General features: G+C 48.6%; 1 protein-coding gene across 1 annotated transcript in view; it reads left to right on the top strand.

The window, feature by feature from the left end:
• Window positions 1-21,757, top strand: part of TENM4 (teneurin transmembrane protein 4) — a 387,326-nt gene that overhangs the window by 231,900 nt on the left and 133,669 nt on the right. Inside the window, exons 12-14 of the mRNA XM_039228710.1 lie at window positions 2,766-2,867; window positions 4,842-5,036; window positions 10,655-10,855. Coding sequence (XP_039084641.1) covers window positions 2,766-2,867; window positions 4,842-5,036; window positions 10,655-10,855 — 498 coding nt within the window. The remainder of the gene's footprint in view (window positions 1-2,765; window positions 2,868-4,841; window positions 5,037-10,654; window positions 10,856-21,757) is intronic.

Below are 21,757 nucleotides of genomic sequence, written 5' to 3'. Positions count from 1 at the left end.
CAGAGGAGGTGTTTGTTTGAGCTGAATTTGTAAGGACTAGGAGTTGCTGTGCAGGGAAGCCAGAGAGGAACAAGCACAAGGATGAGGAAACAGGTGCCGAAAGATCAAGTGACACGGCCAGCGTCCCACGGGCATTGAATAGCAGAGCAGGACCTGGAGGCCAGGCTTCCTGCCTCTGCCCTGTCTGCTCCCCTCTGCAGAACCGTGGGGAGAGCCCACCCTCCCCAGCTGCACCATCAGCCAGTAGCTTCAGGTGAAAATAATCTGGCCGTAAACCGTACTCAAAATTCTTTTTTTTGAAAGCATATTCAGAATGAAACTTCCCAAGCCATTCTCTGTAGAGACACATAACTTAAAGGCAGCAGAAATGTGAATGCTTCCAGGCAGAGTCAACTAAGAGCAGAGGTGCCCAGGGCCCTGGCTCATGAGCCCCACTCTGCCGGGACCCGGACTGCTTTGTGCTGCGATGAGAACAGGACCCTCTTGTTCTTAACGCCGCCCTCGTTAGCCGGGGGGCATCGAGGGAGTGGGAGTTCCTACCCATCCACAAAAGGAACCACACATATGAACTCTTTTGCCAAACTTTTTAAATAGTTTGCAAGTTAATAATGACAGACAACTGGGAAGAGCTGTCTGGGAAGTGTACCATGCTGAGCTCCTCGCCGTGCCCCTACTTTTCCCCTTACCTACCCATACCCATTCCTCAAGCCCACCTCCTCCGAGAAGCCTTCCCTGTCTGGTTTTGTTCCTCATCAGTTCCCACTGCATGGGCCCTAAGTGCTTTGTCGCATTTAAGGCTCTCTTGCCTGGACATCTTTTCTCCATAGTTGCTCTCTTAATTAATTGTAGACTCATAAAATTTTACAACAGGAGGTAGTCCTAGGGATCATCACCTGCGTTTCACATATGAAGGGGGTGAGGCCCAGAGAGGAGAGGGAAGTTGTTTTAGGCCCCCTAGCATGGTATTGGAAGAATGGACCCCAGAACCAGGTCCCTTTACCTCCATGCCCTGTGCTGCTGCCTGGGTGACAGCTGTCCTCTCATTCTCCCAGTTAGGCAAGACTCATGTCTTCTAAGGTAGCATCTCATTTAACAGGGGCCTTAGTCTCGGCTTCATGACTTGTAGTTGTGAGCTAAGATGACAGGCTGAATCCTTCATTGTCTCCCCTTACTAACCTTTCCTCTACTTTCCAAGCACTTTGTGACTCTGCTGACCCATTCGGAGACCTTGGGTGAGTCACTGCCCTTCCTCTGGGTCTTAGTGTCCTTCACTACTAAATGATAGCATTGGGCTGTGGTCCCTTGGACTCCTTTAAGTCCTGAAATTTCTGGAATTTATTACCTTCCAGGGAGAGTCATATGCTGTCTTCAGGACTGGCCTCACTGTGCCACAGGTCTGTCCCCTTGTTCATTCCCCAGGCTTCTGCTGTGGAGTTCCTTCAAGGCCCAGAGAGCACAGTGTCATTGAAGAAGACCAGGCCCGGTGTCCTGGGTTCAAATCCTGCCTCCAGGACTCAGTGGCTTTGCGGTTCTCAGCAGGCCACTTCATCTTTCTCTGTGCCTCCTGTTTTCTTTTTTAATAGGAATAACAATACAAGCTTGCAGATTCGGTGACAGTGACATAAACTTTGTGGAAATTCATGGCCCAAAGAAGGTATTCAGTAGGTAGTGGCTTCTTTCCTTTATTCCACATCCAGCATTATTGAGAAATAGTCTGTTCCAAATACACAGATTTTCTAGATAACAAGTTTACTACCTGAAGCTACAAAACATTGACTTTTTTTTTTTTTTTTTTGCTAAAATCTTTCTCAAATAAACGTCTTATTTCTTTGTCAGGTCACACAGAGTATACTAAAAGTAGTAGAAAGTGTTTGAGAAAATCATATCCCTGCCAAAGGTGGGCATGATAAGCATATAGCCAGAGATGCAGGGCTGGCAGAGGGAATGTGAGAGGAATGTCCTGTGCTTTCTGAAAGAACTTGAATTTTTTTTTTTTTTTTTTTGTCTCAAGAAAGGGGGAGCCATTTTGAAGGGTTTTAAGTAGGAGAATGACAGGATCAGATCGGTTTCTGAGAAATCACTCAGACTGCTGGCGGATGGATGACTGCATCTGGGTGGGGAGGGAGAGAGAGGAAGCAGGAGGCTGGCCATCGAGGCTGTTGTGTCAGCCCTGGGGGAAGACAGGGTGTGCCCAGATCAAAAGGTGAAAAATCTGAGATGGAAAAAGACAGGTGTGCAAATGCCCAGGAGTTTTATGAAAAAAAGAAAGAGGAAGGGAGGAATGGAGTGGAATGGAGTGGAATGGAATGGAATGGAATGGATTGGAATGGAATGGAATGGAATGGAATTGAATGGAATGGAATGGAATGGAATATCAGTCCCTTAAGGAAAACTGTAAAGGAAAGCATAAAGAAGACAGCAAGAACCGCCCAATACCCCGGCATCCACAGATAAGCACCGTGAATGGCTTACACTGTTTTCCCCAATGTGTTTAGCTGAAGAATTTCTAATGTGTCTGTAGATACAAACTTGATATATAAAAACTTGGTTCGGACAGGCGTTTTCCAGAACACATCTCTTAGTGTCATATGGGATGCAGTAAGGGTCAAAATAACACATCATTTTGAACTCCATTGGTTCTTTTCAGTGACTGGGCCAGAAGAGCTGGGACGTGTGGGTCCTGGTTAACCTGAGGTTTGATACCTGGGCCCTCAGTTTGGGGGAAAAAGTTTCTCTTTTCAACTGTCCTCTCTCTCCCCCCACAGAGTCGGTGGATAACTGCCCCAGCAATTGCTATGGCAACGGCGACTGCATCTCTGGGACCTGCCACTGCTTCCTGGGCTTCCTGGGCCCCGACTGTGGCAGAGGTGAGGCCTGTGTGTGCATGTGTGCATGTGCCGCCGGCTCCCCTATCTTCGTGGGTGGCTCATATCCTGCTTCTCAGAGCAAGCGCAGGACCCCAGGCCACCCTGTGCCTCCCATGAGAAGGGCCCCCCAGGGGCATTCTTTGGAAGCTCCAAGGGCAGGGCGTGGAGGGGTCTGCCGGCAGATCCAAGGCAGCACCAGCCCCATCGTCCACAAGGGCATGACCAGGGAGGTCAGGAGGGCCAGTCTTTACAGGGGCAGCCACAGTGAACCTCACATCCATTGTGGGGCAGGGGATGTGACCATGAGGGTCTTTCGAAAAAGTGGATTTCCCTTTGAGGAATGATCAGCCTTTGCCAAATGTCTTTGGTGGGGTTTTTTAGGGGAGGGGGCTTGTTTCATTTTGTTTTGTGATTATTGAAGTATAGTTGACACGCGCCAGGCGTCTTTACCACTCACCGTCTGAGCGTGGTCTCTCCGGCCTTGTGGGGGGGCCTGCATTTCTGCTCCATTGTTAGCAGAATCTTTGCAGAGACCCCCAAGGGGAGAGACTCGGGAGGGAAGGCTGCTCTTCTCCACACAGGACCCTGATGTTGCCTCGTACTTGGGCACATCCGGCCCTACTGACGTGGCTTCAAGGCCACCCCTGATATACCCTGTGCACTTGGCCTTCGTTCCTGTTCTCAGAAGAATAAAGATGGCGCTCCTCTGGGGATACTAAAACAGCTCCTTCCTCTAGGCTTCCCACGTTCCCTCATTCAGCGGGCGTTTGCTTAGTGCCCTCTAGGGTCTGTCCTGTGCTAGGTGCTGGGGTTCGAGCACTGAGCAAGCCCTAGTCCCTGGAGCTCACTGTCCGCTCGAGAATGGACAAGTAAGTAGACGATGACAAAAGTCATCAGGAAGTGAAACCTGCTACAGCAAGGTTATGTTCGGGGAGCGCTCATCAGCTGGCTTAGCCTGGACATGATGAGGGCCAGAAAAGTCTCCCCAGATGGGGTGCCACTGGAACCTAGACCTGATGCTTGAGGAGTTGTTCATCCAAGGAAGGCCGAGATGGTCTTTCGCCGTGCCCTGCAAACACAGTACCGTGGCATGGTGCTGTTCGGGGAGTTCTCCTTGTTCTCCCCAATGTGGAAGACATGCCGATTGAGACAGCAGCCCGGAGGGGCCACGGTCATTACCTGCTGAGTGCCTGGAAAAGGAAAGAAGCAAGGCAGGGGCCAGGGGAGGGTGGTGCAGAGAGAAGAGATGAGTCATTCCTTCTAACAGGAATTACTGTCTCATCCCATATGCACTTAAAGTTAAGAGTCACGTATAAAACAGCCTTATTGTATCTCGGTAAGGCTGGTAAGTACTTACAGCACAATGCAGTATAATTTGTTTTTATATAGTATCCTTCATACAGATGATCACAAAACACTTTACGCTAAGAGGCAGAATGGAAAGATAATACGTTAAAGAGCCAAGCTGGGCTCTGCTCTTCTCTTACGGGGTGTGTGGGGCTCAGGTGGAGCCTGAAAGGCAAGACAAGCTGAGATTGACTAGGTTAGAGAGACAGTAGTGGTGCTGCGGACGGGGGGAGGGAGCAGAATGGATGCTGTCGGGAGAGTGCTGGAGGAGAGATCGGGTCAGGCAGGAGGCCTGGCCGCTGTCTTTTGCAGGAAGACCAAGGAGCACACGGAAGCCTCCTGCAGAAGGTGCTGGTGAGCACCGTGCTGCACAGGAGTATGCGGGGGATGGAGGAGGCAGCGGCCACTAGACACTAGCTCCACCAGGCCCTGCGCTGCGCACCTTTGCCCATAATTCTGGATGCGTTTCAGTTACAGTGAAACAAAGCAAGAGCCACAGACAGATGGGGAGTGTAGCAATGCCCTTGAGGCTTGGCCAAGCCTGCAGGCTGAAGGGAGAAGGGGACAGAGGCCGGTGGGGTATGCTGGGCGCTAACTGATGCCACACTTCCTGTGCCGTCTCCCCAGCCTCCTGCCCCGTGCTGTGTAGTGGCAACGGCCAGTACATGAAGGGCAGGTGCCTGTGCCACAGCGGCTGGAAGGGTGCCGAGTGCGACGTGCCCACCAACCAGTGTATCGACGTGACCTGCAGCAACCATGGCACCTGCATCACGGGCACCTGCATCTGCAACCCCGGCTACAAGGGCGAGAGCTGCGAGGAAGGTAGGACCGCGGGCGGGCAGCTCCAGCACCTCCCTGCGAGACAGAGGTCTGCGCAGTCCCGGGAGGGCCTCCGGGGAGCAGAGGGGAGCTCCCGGACAGCCCTGGGGGCCCAGCCTGGGCCAGGTACCCAGCAGCCGCAGGAATTAACTGCGCCGAAGGGGAGAGGCAAATCAGAGTCCCAGGCAGTGACAGGAGAGGTGTCCTATGTGGAGCACGTTCTGTATACTAGGCTCTGTCCTAGAAGCCTTCTACCATTTACCTTCAAACCCAACAGGTTAGGGTAATGCCTCAGTTTCACAGTTGGGGAACTGAGATTCAGGGAGTCAGAGGACCTGCCCAGGGTCACACAGCTGGTAGGAGGCAAAGCTGGGTTTGAGCACAGTGTTTCTGGTCCCTCAGCCCAGGTGCTTTCTCCTCCCCTTTAAGCTCACGCGCTCTGCATGTCTTAAAGTGTGAGTCTGTTAGAGACCTTCAGACACTGCCTTCTGTTAGCACAGGCGTGTGTTGTGTGGCTCCTGGATGCTCGTGAGTGTGTCTCGCTCCTTCATAAAGCACACTGGGATTGTGTTGGAGGCTAGACCGTGAGCTCCCACTTTAACAGTGTCGCCATTTCTTTCCTAGGCAATCTAACCTGGTGAGACAAGTGAGCATTTCTGTCCCACAAATGTAGAACCTGGGCCCGGGGAGGGGCAGTGGCGGGCTCACGGTCATGGAGCTAACCGTGGCAGGCCCGTGGTCATGGAAGTAAGTGTGGCGGGGCCCAGGCTCACGGAACTAACCGGTGGCAGGGCCGGAACCCACACTGCATCTTATTACCTCAGAGCCCTCTTTCTTGACCACATGGGATTTCTAGATGAGAGGGGTCTTATTCACAAGCAATATAGAGTGGCTTTTAAAAGTTCATGCTCTGGAATCAGATGTAGCTTTGAGTCCTGGCTGTGCCACTAAGTAGCCTCACTTCCCTCATCAATAAAATGGGAATTACTTCCTCAGAGGACCGTCATAAGGATTGAATTAAATGACCCATGTAAAGCACTTAGCTCAGTGTCTGACACATAATAAATGCCCCATAAATGTTCAGTCTTATATTATTAGTATTATTCTGGGGACAGTTGAAGCACATTTCCTGTTTCACCCCACTCACTGTATCCAAGGTCTTTTGGAAATGAGTGGATGCCGCTGTTGACACTGGTGGACAGTACTTGGGGCTCCCGGGTGGCTCAGTGGGTTAAGCGTCTGACTGCAGCTCAGGACATGATATCATGGTTTGTGAGTTCGAGCCCCACATCCGGCTCTGTGCTGACAGCTCAGAGCGTGGAGCCTGCTTCAGATTCTATGTCTTCCTCTCTCTCTGCCCCTCCCCCATACACCCTTTATCTCTCTCCCTCTCTCAAAACATGAATAAACATTTAAAAAAAAAAGAAAGAAACTGGTGGACAGAGCTAATGGTCCTCACTCCCACTGCCGACCGTTGAGGGCGCCTGCTTCTTCTCCGGTGGATGGGAGAGGCTCCAGGAAGAGCTGGCCTTCTAACCCATTCGGGATATAACACAAAGGCCCCACTCAAGGTATCATTTCTCTTGAAAAAGAAAGAAAGACAGCAAAGGAGAGCCAGTAGAATGGGCCCCCTTTAAAAGAGTGGGGAACAGGAAGGGATTCGTGTCTGGAAAGCAGTGCCTCTCAGAGACAGGCTGCCTGTAAACCCACATGTGCCTGGGGGTCCCGATTCAGACCTATTAACTTGGATGGGGATTACTTTGGGCCGCCTCAGAGAGAAGTGCCAGCCTCTGGGAACAAAGGAACTTCGCTCTCTCATCCTGACAATGGGGACCCTCATCTGCTCTCCCTTTTCATTTTAGCCACTTAAGGTGAAGACCCCGAGAAGAAAAGAAAAACAAAGAGGAGATTCCTCTTGAGACTGTGGGCCCCCCACCCCCACCGTGTTATGTGGGCCGAGGAGGCAGGCTGTCCCCCGGCTGGGCTGGCACTGGACGCTGTCCCAGTGGGCAGGGTTACTTTCAAAGAGGAAGAAAAGGTGGTTTAGCTCTTTGATTTACATAATCTATTTGAAAAGAAATGTTTTCACTCGTGCTTTCTTTCCTGAGGTGGGCCATCTGGTACTGATTCCCTTTATTATTTCTGTTTCTCTGCTGAAGCGTCATTGCAGCGTCCTTGTGTTTATAATGGGGGCTTCTCGGGGACTTCCTTGCCCTCCCCCACCGCCACCCCCACCACTTCTCTCTCTCATCCTCCCTCAACTCTATCCCAACCGATTTCACTGTGTTTATAAAACATCAGCTAACAAGCTTATTCTGTCCCCGTCTCTCCTTCTTCTTCTGAAGTTTATTGCCCCATATATTTTAAAACCCCGCCAACAGGACGCTTGGAGGGAGCTGGGGGAGGGGCCGAAGAGAACACCCTAGGCCTTTTGCAGTGAAAAGCGAGACCCTGTGTTGTGGTCCTGAAGAGCATCTAATAGCTTGTGTGGTCACTGAAGCAGGGAACGTTTTAGGGGCAGAGTTGTGTTTGCAGCTCGTGCGGGCCTCATCATTTCATTAACGGGCTCAGCTTCTGCCAGAAATTTGGGCTTGGATGCCAAGCTCTGCAGAGGAAGACAAATGGAACCGTTTGGCCCCCTTTCCAAGCAGAAACTAAGTTAGACCCTCTTCTACAAAGGTTCAGCCCACTTCCTTGCCAGCTTCTCCCCTGCTCCTTCGGCACAGAACTCCCTAACCCCCGGCCAGCTGGCTCTTCCCGTGACACCGCGGCTCCCAGGGAAAGAAACGTCACTTGTGAAACCGCCCTGTGATAGAAAGAAGACAACTTCAGTCCCACCCTAGGGTTCCCATCACCCAGAGGCCCCAGGAGAGTCTACGCAGGACATCTCTGGGAGATCAGTGGAGGCACAGAGAGCGGCCATAGGTTTAGGATTGGCAGGGACATTGTCCTCCCTGCAGGGATTTCGGCCAGTTCAGCCGAGCTGCCTTTCCTGGAGATTCAGCCCTCCTGGAAACTTCCTTCACACTCCACACCCGCCTGGCGGACCTTCCAAAGCAATGATTAATTGCCTGTAGCCCTTTCGTCAGTGCTTTCATTCCCTGCCCAGACCGTCTACTGAGAGCGTGGGATTGGTTTTGCTGGTTCCTGGGTCCCTGTGAGACTTACTGTGTCTGAGGAACAGTTCTGTGACGCCAAGGGCCTCTTGCTAAACTTGGCACCCTCCCGGCTTGCTCGCTAACAGTGCAGATTTATAGATTCAACCTCGAGGGCGCCTCAGAGACAGCTTCACCCCGAGCCTGGGCCCGGGCGCTCACAGAACGGGAAATACCTTTATAGGCCTCGGGATAGGAATTGCTGAGTCGTTTCCTGTCAAATTGGAAAGCTCCTGGATCTAGGGAATTACCATAGTAGCCTAATGGGCCAGAATAATCCTTCTGAGGTTCAGAGATGCGAGGCTGGCCATGAAAATATATCACTATTATTATTTTTATTATTTTTAATTACCAGAAACTCCAACGGGTCATGCTTTAACCATTGTTAAGTGGTGTCCAGAGACTGCAAGAGAAAATTCTTTGCCTTCATTTGGCTTTATTAATTCTCCACTTTATTCTGTTTCTTTTCTTGCTTTATTTTGGTTTTATTTCTATTTTTTAACCACTTAGGTCTGTATATGCGTATGTGTATGTTTTCAAACCAGTAAGGTTATAGAGGAAATAGCAAGAGATGTGTACCAAGAAAAAGTGTGTGATCCACTTACCACTGTGTGATCTTGGGCAAGTTATTTAACCTCTCTGTGCTTTAATTTCCTCATCTGTGAAACGGGGATAGTAATGGTATCTACCTCAAAGAATTGTTGCTGGAGTTACATGAGATAGTGTATATAGAAGGTTTCGTAGTGAAATGATGGCCTGGAAGAGGGGCTGCCTCAGTACTGGTTGTTGTTATTGTTGTTACTCTTGCTCATATCCTGACAGGATGCAAAAGTAACTTCGTGGCCCAGTTCACAGCTCACACAGGCCTTTCATATCCCCTCCGTGTCCTCATTAGCGACCAAGACGTAGATAGTCTTGACAGGAGAATTTCAGAGGAGGTGCTTGACAGGGGTCATGGAACCAGTGCGTTTTGTCCCATGACCCTTGACCCTAGGACCTCAGGGGTCGGATGCCAAGTTCCCTCCTGTGGAGCATAGATAGGGCTTCCTCATGAGCTCCTTCCTGGAGGAAGCTCACCACACCCATCACAGCGCCACCACCTCTTTTTCCAGCTGCTGCATGTTGTAGCCCCTACCAGAACTCCACTGTCCCCTACAGTCATAAGAGGAGTAGAATCTCCTGCCTTCCTAAAATAAAAGGCAGATCTAACAAGTTTTTCGTAGCATTGCACCAACCTTTGCCTACTCTTCTCCTGCTTTTCCTGTCCAGTGCTTTCTGGAAGACTAGAGGTCTCTGTTAACTTTGTGTAGCCCCATAGCTAAAGTTTTGATTTAGGAAAATCAGCCCCTGAAACAAATACTGGCTTCAGAATCAGAAAGACTCGCCTTTCCGTTCCTCTCTGGCAGAGTTATCTGTATGATTTGGCTTGAATTATTTGCCCCTGCGAGCCTCAGTCTCCTCATCTGTACCTCACTGGGTTATGGAAGAAACTGAATCTTATCATGTATGTACAGCATTTCCTAGATGACAGGCACAGAGCAGGTAACCCACAATGGAACTCTCCTTTCTCTCTTCCTGGGTGATCCCTTGAGACCACTTTGCCCTTCGGCTCTAAGGAGCCCAGCAGGGTTTGCTTGGCTGTGAGCTACAGCTCTATAGTTCACCCACTACGTGAAGAGAATCTGTGCAGAGCTCCCACATGTAATTTTGAGTAGTCATTGAAATGTTGGCCCTCTGGGAAGTGAGGCTGGAAAGTTTGTGTCGATCATAAGAACTTTGGCAAGATGATAAAATCTAATGGAATTTAAGTGCAGAATAAATTCTCTTTTAAATCAAGGGATCTCTTTTAGTCCCACATTCATGTTAAGACTGTATTTATTATAAAGTGGTCAGCAATAGTAGTTTATTTGACAAAGATTTCTTGAAGACCTCCTATGTGCTGAGCTCTGTTCTAGGAGGTGGATGCACAGACATGAACAAAACAAAGTCTTGTCCGCTAACTGGTGTTGTTATTACAGACGTAGCAGGCACTGGGCACCATGCTAATACTTGATAAATATTTCTTTCTTTTTTTTTTGCTAAGTAGACTCCATGCCCAGCGTGATGCTTGAACTCATAACCCTGAGATCAAGAGTCATATGCTCTACTAACTGAGCCAGCCCGGCGTCCCTTGCCATATATTTTTTACTCCGTCACCCCAACAAACCAAGAAGTAGGAATTTGTACCACCCTTCACAGGTGAGGGAACTCAGCCTCTGTCTGGTAAAACAGTCAGCCACCCATAGAGCCGGGAACCCAGGTCTACCAGTTGCTAAAATCCTTCCTCTTTACTGTATCAAGTGGCCTCTCCACAGGAGATCTGCATCCTCTTACCAAGCCCCTCCACTACAAAGTATAGTATCCCTAAAGAAGCCTCTCCTTTGCTGGTCAGGTGCTCACCTGTGTTCCCTTTGCTCCGTGTCACAGTGGACTGCATGGACCCCACGTGTTCGGGCCGGGGTGTCTGCGTGAGAGGCGAATGCCACTGCTCCGTGGGATGGGGAGGCACCAACTGCGAGACGCCCAGGGCCACGTGCTTGGACCAGTGTTCGGGCCACGGAACCTTCTTCCCAGACACCGGCCTTTGCAGCTGTGACCCAAGCTGGACTGGACACGACTGTTCCATCGGTGAGTGTGGGGAGAAGGGCACAGTGCAGCTGGAGGAAGGAGCTTTCCATTAGTTCACGGTTTGTGCCCCAACAGTGATTTGGCCCTCTTCTCTGTCATGTATTAGTGGGGTGACCCGCATCTCTGAGTGCTTCTTTCCCTGAACTCCATCCTTCGGCACCCGTACTTTTAGATGGGCTGAGGATTCAGAAATTAATCTTCACATCATTCCTTCCATACAGGTGACCTGCAGAGTCCAAACCTTGCCCTGTAACCCTACGAATTACAGTAATAGATTGAAATCTCATCTCCCATGTCACTCTACTCATCCCTAGAGGCAGGGCCGTAGGGAACAGCAATAGCATGCCTGGGTGACATCTGCAGGGATGGGGCTTTAAAGGACTTGGGTCCCAGCTGTCAAACCCTTTAGTTTCACCCATTCTTCAGAATGAAGTCTGAACACAGTGAAGTATTTAAGGTTTTCTGTGACCTGGTTCCCACCTACCATTCTGGCCAGACGCCCTGCTAGCCTGTAAGTTCTGTGAAGATAGCAAATATGTCTAATCATCCTACATGCCCAGGACTCAGCACAGCCTGGCTTACTGCAGCTGCTCAGTAAATATTGATGAATGGATAATGAACATGTGAGGGATGCATGATTAAATGTACTTTGGTTTTACTGTTTGGTTAGATAGAGAGTTTATATGTATAACCTTCAAAGGATAATTCCATTGGCACCCTTCTATTTGTAAGCACTCTATGATTTTTTAAGATCCATGGGGCACCTAGGTGGCTTGGTCAGTTGAGCATAGACCCTCTCAAAATGAGGATTAAATGGCAACATTTGTGAAATACTACCTAGCACAGTTTTAGTATATGGCAGATGTGTTCACTTTTAATATCTCATTTAAACAGTGGTCACATGGGACACCTGGATGGCTCATTGGGTTAAGTGTCTGACTCTTGATTTCAGCTCAGGCCATGATCTCACAGCTCACGAGTTCAAGCCCTGCGTCAGGCTCCACACTATCAGCAGAGGAGTTCTCTCTCTCCCCACCTCTCTCTGCCCTTCCCCTGCTTGCTCTGTCTCAAAAATAAAGAAACTTAAGCCATGTGAAGACCCCATGAGAAAGGTATCATCACCCCTGTTTGACTGATTTACATAATACTTTACTCAATGAGTACTTTTGAGCCCCTGCTGTGTACTAGGGACACTTCTGATCAGAAATACAAAGAGATAAGAAAGTCCCCATCTTTGTCGAACTTGCATTGAGGGGCATTGAGGGACGAAGGGAGTGGAGACACACAGAAACAAATGAAGAGAAATAACCTGACAGAGAAGCTTAGGCACGGAAAATTTTTAAGTAATCCCACCCAAGGACACACAGCTAAAAAGCTGCAGCGTCTCCAGCTTTGGCGTTTGGTTTTGTGACTGTTTTTACTTAAATCACTTTCTCTACCACGCCACGCTGTTTGAGCGAAGTGAAGCCCAGATGAGCTCACCGTGTTGCATGTTAACAGTCCCTTCTGTGATCAGGAAAGATGGTTGAGACCTTTGGCAAAAATTAGATCCCTGCTGCATTTGGGCCTCTGGAATACTTTCAACTACCTGGCCCCCTTGAGTGGAGAGTTGATGTTCAATACGCAGTCTAAATTGTGCTTTTTATCCTCGTTTGCAAAGCTCGTGTTAAGACATGATTGCAAATGCAGATGCGCAGGGTCTTAGGAATAATTCTTTTTATATAGCTCTGTTTATAGCAATATAATAATTGGTCCTCTCGAAGCTACCCTGGGTTGTATTGTTTGTTATGTGGCCACAAAGCTAATTTATGATAGGTATATAACTGTCCATGCATTGTTAATCCCTGATGAAACTCCACAGCCCCTCACAGAGGCAGGTATAACTTTGGGTAAGATCACGGAGGCTTCTATAGTTGGCCCCATAACAGGGACCGCAGACCCACTGGAAGGGACTTTAAGTAGAATTGTCAGAGCTTGTCTTCCTCAACTGTGTGTACACCACTCCCTGTAACTGCTGTCAGTTGTGTGTGGCCTGTCGTGCAAGGGCAGAGGAGTGATCAGAAGCATCCCTGAAGCTAGCAAACCTTGGTTCAAATACTGGCCCTACTATGCTATCCCTATTGGCTATCCCTACTACGCACTAGTATAGCTTCGGGCAAGTTTCTTCACCTCCCCAAGCTGTAAAATGGAAGTGGTAACAGTACCTACCTTCTGGGGTTACTACTTGGAAAATTATGATGTGGTGAATTAAGATGTTATTAAAAAATCACTTATCATGCTACTCAGCTCATAATACAGGCGCAGTAAATGTTAGCTGCTCTTACAATTATGATTAAAACAGCCATTGATGAGAGCCCTCAATATTAATGAAGACATTTGATAGAGGCAAGATGAAATATGCCCTTTCAGAAATGTGGATTCTAGTTTTTAAATCTCTAACCTGCAACTGACTAAAACAGTGTCACGGCTGCCACCAGGCCAGGAATTTCAGAGATGGCTTCAAAATTACTGTCTCCCCTGGCAAGAGTAATAACAATTTGTGTTTACTGAGTGCTTCACAGGATAGAGATTTCTCTCTCTCTCTCTCTCTCTCTCTCTCTCTCACACACACACACACACACACACACACACACACACACACACTCACACACACTCACACACACACACTCACACACACTCACACACACACACACACACACACACAGGACAACAACCCCGTACGCACACTGGTGCCCTACGAGCCTGGCAGCCCCAGTTCAGCTGGGAGCCCAGGCCTCGCCTGCTTCCTGGGTGCTGGCTCTCCACAGCCCACTCTTCCTCCTCCTCGGCTGTCACCTCCCCTCCAGAAGCCAGTCTGAAGACTAGGGAAAGCACTTCGAAGGTGGTTTTCTCTCACAACCCCCGCTGGTATAGGCAGTACCTGCCTGAGCTCAGTCCCGGCTCTGCCACAGGCTAACTGGATGACCTTGACAAGGTACTGGCTTTTCTTGACTTCAGTTTCCTTATCTGAAAATGGAGACCATAACAGTGTCTACTTCAAAGGTTATGTGACCATTAAATTATACAGTGTGTGCGCGCTCATAGGACAGTGCCGAGATAGAGTGAGCGCTTGGTATCTTTCTCCCACCTCCCTTCCAAGGGCACTTGCGCTGAGCAGAAGCTGTTTGGAAGCTGTTGCTGTTTGCCTTGAAACAAAGCATAGTACAATGGCTGCAGAAAGCTGTTTACCTTCGTTTCCTTCGAGGTATTGCAGGATTTTTTTACCCCAGTAGCAGGATTCATTGTCTTGCCACCTTGAGGAATGAAGAGGTGGGCGCAAAATGAGTAGGAAAGCTCTCTTTGCAGAGAGGGGACATTAGACATTGAATGCCTGTGACAATAGGCAAGGTTCCTTGTTTTATAAGGTTTCGGTCAGCCTTCCCCTCCCCCCTCTTCCCTCTCAGGTCCCACCCTTATTGGCCTGGTGCTCCCGGTGCTGGGTGGTCCATTCCTGATTGGCTCATTTCCATTGCATGAGGGGTGGCCTAAGGCCATACTTAGGTCTTTTGTCAAATTCCTGAGGGAAGCCTGAGGGGGAGTGGGTGGAGTCTGTTACCATCCTAGGAACCTTAGCCTGAGGGGGTTTGCTGTGGTCAGACACCCTCAGCATTGCTCCTAAATAGGTGTTTTTCCCACCCAGGGATCTCAGGTCCTTATCTTTCCCTCTCTGCCTACTGAATGCTTTCTTCTTCTATCATAAAGGTAAAATTACCTACAGAATTGTTGTAAGGATTCAGTGAGAAAGTGTAGGTAGAGCGGTCAGCACAGTGGCCCAAGTCAGACACCCGGCAAAAGAGGCAACTCCCGTCACTTGGTGTTATTTGCCCCTGGCGGGGGCAGGGACACCGCCCTGAGCCTTCCCAGCGCTGCCCCCTAAATGCTCCTCTCACACTGTCAGTGGGGACTATGGGCTGTGAAGTCAGCAGAAATCATCACGTGGTCCTTAGAGGAAGGAGGACTATGAAGAGGTGTCTCCCTGTTTGGCCCAGACAACAGGACTTGATGAAAACAACTGAAATCAACATGCCCGACACTCTACGACCGGCCTCTGATAAAATGTGAGCCGTCAGAGTTCCCCAGCACTTTGGTTACGTTTGTGGAAACCATGAAGTCGGATTTTATACAAGCATTGACTCAGGCCCCTGAGTTCACAATAGCTTGGCTTCCAACCTCATCTCAGAAATTCCTCCCAAAATCTTTCCTCATTCATGTGATCTTCCTTCCTGACAAACAGTGCAAGATAACTGTTGGGACAAATGCCTGTGGCCTGGAAGAGCACAGGTTACATGGCCCGCCCTCTGCACACCTGTGCCCTCAACTGCGGGCCCAGCGGAATTGGCTTCTCAGGTCTCTGGGGTTGGTGGTGGTGGTGGTGGTGATGGTGATGGTGATTGCCAGTGCTGTGTTTAATAGAGAGGGTAAAGAGCTGGGGAGAGGAAATGACTTGTCCAGAGTAAATCAGCTTAGTGGTGGCAGGGTATGAATTAAATCTAAGTCCTTAGCTCTTGCCTCAAGCCCCCTTTCTATCCAAAGAGGTTCCCTTATCAGTAATCTTTTTTCCTGATAAGCCACAGGCTGGAGCCGCACATACAGAGCCACCCATTTCTTAGGGCTTACCAGTACCAACCCACTGAACTAAGTGTATTACAAGTTATCTTAATTAAGGTTCATACAAACCCTGTGGAAGAAAGTATTAGTAGTTCCATTGTCCAGATAAGGAGACTGAAGCTCAGAGAAGTTCAGTTCCTTGCCAGCCTCGACACCCCCGCCATTGGTAAGTGGCAGAGTCCTGATTCACACCGGGTATATGGTCTCTGCCAAGCTCTGGGGCATACTGAGCAATGTATTGTCATTGAGGCCCTTTCTTGCCAAGCTGTGATCTCCATGCGGTCAGGGTGTGCCAGTATCCCTAGTGCAGGGCCCGTCTTGAGTTAGTTCTCAACGATGACTCAAGCAATGACTTACCCAGTGACACATAACAGAGGAAGCTATTGGCTCTGCCCAGGAAGATCCCAGAACACTACCAGCCTAATCTGTTCTCTACCTCCAACCCCAGTGTGCCCCCACACCCCCATACACATGCATGCACGCATCCACTCAGGGCTAAAACCAAATCCCTGGGCTCCTTCACTTTCCAGACCCAGCTCATGTTAATTTCATGTGCCATGCCAGCCGGCTGGAACCCCTCTGAGCAAGAGCTGGCATCATTTGGCCTCCTTCAGGCCGTCTTCCCCAGGGAGCAGCCATGCTGTGCTGGATGCCTCGTCAGCTTTTGCATAAAGTGGGCCCGCTCAGCAGCCAGGCTGGGCGGAATGACTCCCCCACCTCCCCCAAAGGTGTTAGCTGGCTTTTTATCCTCTTGGCTTTGAGCTGCCGTAGAAAAGGGAAGGAATTTAACCTCTCTGAGCCAGTCTTTACAATTGGAAAAGTCTACCTTTCTTTCAGAGCCTCAAGACTAAAGAGAATTTCAGGCTCTGCGACATTTTCCTGGACACCATTTCAAATGTGGTCGCTTAGACTCATCGTTTGCCCCTCTGCTGGCTCTCCCTTGGGTCTTCCTTCCCCTCCGCCCCAGCCCAGTAGCCTCCGTCCTCAGCCTCATAAATTCATTCCTCATTTCCACTGCTCTGTGAGCTCTCTCCAATCTTGTCTTCCATAACTGACTTTTATTTGAGAGAGCCCTCTCACTACATTTTATCCCTTTGGGTTGCTGGCTCAAAGAAGCGATACGTGGCAGACATTCTGCCTATAAAATGCCCATGCTGGTGGTTTATGATTCTTATCATTTCACTGCAATTGAGTTTCATGGGGTAACAGGTGGAGATCTTTTAGAGATTCAGTGGTACAGGTTTGGAGGTAGCATATGCAGTCAGAAAGAATTGCATGGGATTTGGAGTGGGACCAAGCTAGATTTTTAACACTGAGTTTATCCAAAGAATATGCCTAATGATACTTGCTTTGCGGGGTTGTTTTTTAAATTAGCTTTAATACATATGTATAATATGTATTATTATACACTCATACATAATATGTATTATTATAGCACTCAATAAATAAAGTGTATGTTTTTAAAATGCATGATTAAATCTAAATTAGCCAAACAGTCCCTTAGACTCTTGCACATTTAAGTCTGAGGACAATTTATATAGTGAAGATTTAGACCCAGAACTGGATTCGAGTCTGTGTAACCTTGAACAACTTGCTTTCTCTCTCAGGGGCTCAGTTTCCTTGGGGTTTCTGACTCTCTACCACCAGCTCCCATCACTGGTCATGGAGTCCAGATGAAGTTATTAATATGCTGACATATTTATCCCCAAACAACAGCACAAGGGCCAAACAGCATTAGCGTCAGCTTCCACAAGGAGCTTTCTGAGCTCAGTTCCAGAGAGGAGCACAGCCTCACAGAGAGAGCACCCAGAACGGCTCCAGGTCTACACCTGTCCTTGGCAGGCACAAACACCCACCTCATTCACTTGTAACCCTCTCAGGCCTCCCTGTGTGCTGGCTGCTGTTCTGGGCACCGAAGATCCGGGAGTCGGGAGCCTCGCCCACCCAGGAAGTGACACCTAGTTAGGTGGTGTGATAAGAGCTCTGACTGATGTGTATGCATGGGGTTTGGGAGCACAAGGGCAGGAGCAGAGAGCTCAGCCCGAAGACAGGTGGGACCGGAAGCTGAGACCGTCTTTCCCAGGGATGAGACCTGTGAGCCAGACCATTAGAAGGGCAGGGGAAGTGCAGGCAGACAGAACAGCATGTGCAAGGACATAGGTATGCGGGGGCGGCATCTGGAAAATCCTTTCTCTGACCAGAGAGTCGGAGGCGTGGGGGGAAGGAGGGCCACAAAGCTAGGCGGGGTCCAAACCATGGGGTCTACTGAATGCCTTGCTGAAAATCTTGGATTAAAAAAATGCTCAATGCACAGTGAAGATTTCCCTCTCAGACTCCAGGTCAGAGCTCTTTCTTTAGCTCTCTCAGCCCATCCTGGCCTAGATTCCACCTTCACTAAGGGGGGACCTTTTAGAATTCAAACTCCAATCCTCTCAGCTGCCAGTTTGCTCTCTATTACTCTCTTCCCCTACCAAAAAGTCCAGCAAATCCCAAAGCATAGTTAACAACAAATACGACTGGAAAGATAGGGAACAGAGATGCTCTGATACCAAATTAAGTCACAGTTGACAGCAAAATAAGCCGAGTGTTTAAAAAAAAAATAATAATAAGCCAGAAGTAGTAACAGGGTTAAAAAAAAATTAAAGCTCTAAACATAGCATTCGCATTAGTGCTAAATTTTGAAAATGGTAATTCATTTTTATCTACGAGGCAAATATAATTACATTTAAATTTGAGGGAACAGAATTTAATTCTTATTAATGACAGAAAGACTGAGTGAGATGCTTTAATGCCAGAGAAATTGTCTTCTGTTCATGGATGGGAGAGAAAATTACATTCAGCGTGGAACAGTCTCCCTGCTACAAGTCTCATGTGTATAGCTGGAATTGTTCCCTCTCTGAGAAGCATTAGCTTCTCAGCCCAGAAAGCACAGCACCGACATCCAATTAAACATCAAAAGGAAATGATCAGGCCGGGCTATTTCTGTATAGGTATGTTACAGGAGAAGGAACCTGAGGTTAGAATTTCAGCGGAGGAATAATATCCATTGAGACTTGACATTTCCTGTACCCCTTCCCAACAGCAAGTGATAGCCTGAAATCAAAGTTCAGAATAATAAATATATGAGAGATTGACACTGAGGCTGAGAAGGAAGAGGAGGCGTTGGAACGAGGCAGTGACGAGCCCACCAGTCGTCTGGAAAGTAGCGTGCAGTTTCAGACACAATGAGATGGTCAGTTCCTATCATTTAATCAAAGACTGGGAAATTGGGCCCAGACAACCGTAGTACTAAACAGTGCCAGAGCTAAAGGTTGATAAACCAGGCGCTGGCAGCTTTGTAATTTAGTAGAATTTCCCCTGACAGCCCTAGAACATTTTCTATCAGAATTGGAGCTCTTCAGTATGTAAATATAAGCCTTCCTGAAATTGGACTTCAGAATCAGGTTTCTGTTTGGATGGCCAAGCCGATGGCTTATATACAATCTCCAGTTGTCTTCCTGAATCAAACCGCTGGTATCTAACTTATAATTTTAAATAATAACTGTTCTTTGAATGGAAATTTTATTTACGTTTTACAGAGCTCCTTCATGTCTATGCTTCATGATTTATTCAGACAACAAATACAGAAGCCTGTGACACTGCATATGGTATTATTCCCAGGAAATCAGGGTTTGGAGAGCTTGAGGGACTTGCCCAGAGACACTCTGGGAAAACAAGTATTCAAACCCAGCCTTCTCTGGCTTCAGAGCCTCTGTTTTTCTCCTGCATTACTCTGCCACTGACCATTTCCAGGGTTTATGCTCAGTCTGTTGATGAGTCAGGTATTAGTTTCATAAGGTGTCATTTCATTGGATACCACTGCCAAGACCCACGTAAACTGGCAGTACTACACGGGTTTAAGGAAAAGAGTGATTGCTTTCAGCCTGATGATCAGGGTGGCTTCCTGGAGGATCGTGGGATTTAAAGTGGGTGATGGAGGTGGGTGTGAGTTGGCAGAGATAGAAGGAAGAGACAAGCACCTTGCAGCATCCCATGGTACAAGTCAGAGATTTGCAACATGTACAAAGATGCAACAGAACATGGCATTTCCAGGAAGGACCTGTAGTTTGGAGTGGCTTTGCTTAGGATATTGGTGGCAGTAGCGAGAGGGAAAAGAGGTGAGAGAAGCTAGCGGGCATTCAGTCGTGAAGGGCCTCGAAAGAGTTTGGGTTTTATCTATCGGTGGGAGCCACTGAAAAGTTTTAAGCAGAGATGTGACATGGTAAGGTTCGCTTGTGGAAAGCATACCCTAACACTGGCATGCGGTTGAATGTTCCAGCCCTGGCCAAAACTCCACATGCTGGGCATGTTCTGTGGCTTCTGTGCTCACCAGCCCTTTCCTGCCTTGGTATCCTTCTGCAAAGTCAGACCCTATTTGGAGGACTCCCCCAAGCTCGATTTGAACTCCTCTAATTAGGAAGCCAGATACCCTCCAATTAAGATGAATAGCAGTGGTGTACTACTTCCTATGATAGGTGCTTCATAAAGTTTGAAATTCTGGCCCTGGGGGAATAGGTGTGGAGACTGGTGTGCACCAACATCCTGGAATCCACTTTTCTGCTTGGTTTGAAAGCTTCCCGAGCTCCTCCAGTGAGGTGGAAGGCCATGTGGTTTCCAAGGCTCATTAGCTTTCTGCCAGCTAGATCTGTGGGATGGAGTGGTGGCTGGAAGCAGCACTGACCCTCTGGAGATAGAGATGGAAGTTGAAAAGCACGAGAGAGTGTCTTGGGTTTGGCTTCAGTGTCAAAAGGAGACTAATTACCGTGAGGAAGTCGAAGGCTCCTTTCCTGTACCTTCCTCCCCTTCTGGCTTCTTCTTGAAACCTGCACTGAGACTAAAAAGCCATCTGCCCAATTTAGTGAAAGAAAGAGGAAGGGGGTGCCAAATTGAAACTCATTTGTTCAAAAATATAGAGATGTCTGTCTACAGGAGAGAAAGGTACCTTGTAATTGCCCTACTGTGTGCTGGGCATGGTGGCAGCCTGGCGCTCCTTTACACATATGGGTAGACTTTAGTTCCTTGAGCCTAGGGACAATTTAATATAATTTATGCATCTTCAGCCTCTAGGAGTATCTGGCACATAGTAGGTGCTCAGTATGTTTTTAAATCACGTTCAGGATTCTGGCAGCTAGGTATCATTATTGCCATTTCCTAAATGACAAAGAGAAGGCTCAGAGGGGTGCGATAGTTGTTTTCTATATCTGGGAAGTAGCAGAAGAGGCTCTTAAAGTAGCTTTTGTGAATCCCAGGCTCTTTTCTGTGCAAAATGTAGACCCTTGATGCAGTCAGACAATACATTTCCCATGTAAGATTCACTGGGGAATGTAGAGATCAATCTGGTGATGGCAGGGCTCTGGAGGCAACACAGACTAATTACCCTGATAAAGAAAGGTTCGTGTCAAGTGCTTTGGGAAGGCAGGAGGTGAAACTCTTGCCAGCTGGGACACTAGAAGGAGGCTTCACAGAGGAGGAGCCAGAACTCAAAGCCAATGGAGAGTTGAACATGGGAAGATTGAGGTAAAAGGGGAACCCAGGCCACGGAAACAGCTTGTACAGAGGCAGGGAGGAGGGGCCACAGAGTGTGGTAAGGCCCCCGCTTCAGCCATTGTCTGGCTGGCCCCTTACATGACTATTTCCTAAGTCAGCCATGAAGTTCTTGCTCAAACGCTGACATATGTCTCCCTGTGAGACGAAGGACAAGGCACTTCCTCTCTCCCGGACCTCATTTTCCTGCCTACAGGATGGCTAGAGCCTCTCTGAAGTATCTTCTTACACTCTCATCACAAAAACGGCTCCTCCAATTTTTTCTGCTTGTTTTCTCTCTTACCCCTACACTGACCTGAGGGAGATGCCTGGCCAGAAGCAGGCTACTTCCTGCCCAGCTCTGGCACCCTCTTCTCCATCGTTTTCCCCTAGTCCCATGGTCCTTCACCTCCAGCTCTTCTCCTTCATCACTCACGGCTCCCTTATCTCTACCTGTCTCCACATCCACCTTGCAAAATCCAGGACCATCCCAACCACTTACCATCCCTCAGCTTACAGCCCACTTCTGAGCCAGATCATCCCATGCTCGTGATTTTTAGCCTCTCCTGGGCCCTTCCAGCTGCAGTTTTCTTATACTTGTGAGTTCTTGCTCTCATTCCCCAAGGGGCTCTTTAAAGGTCCACCTCTATCCATAAACAGAGATTCTGACCTCACTGAGAACATTGAAGCCAT

Source organism: Hyaena hyaena, unplaced genomic scaffold (assembly GCF_003009895.1).
Source record: "Hyaena hyaena isolate Hyena2069 unplaced genomic scaffold, ASM300989v1 scaffold_34, whole genome shotgun sequence".
Classification (NCBI taxonomy): domain Eukaryota; kingdom Metazoa; phylum Chordata; class Mammalia; order Carnivora; family Hyaenidae; genus Hyaena; species Hyaena hyaena.
Note: the sequence above shows the minus strand (reverse complement) of the source record. Positions and strands in the feature narration are given on the sequence as shown.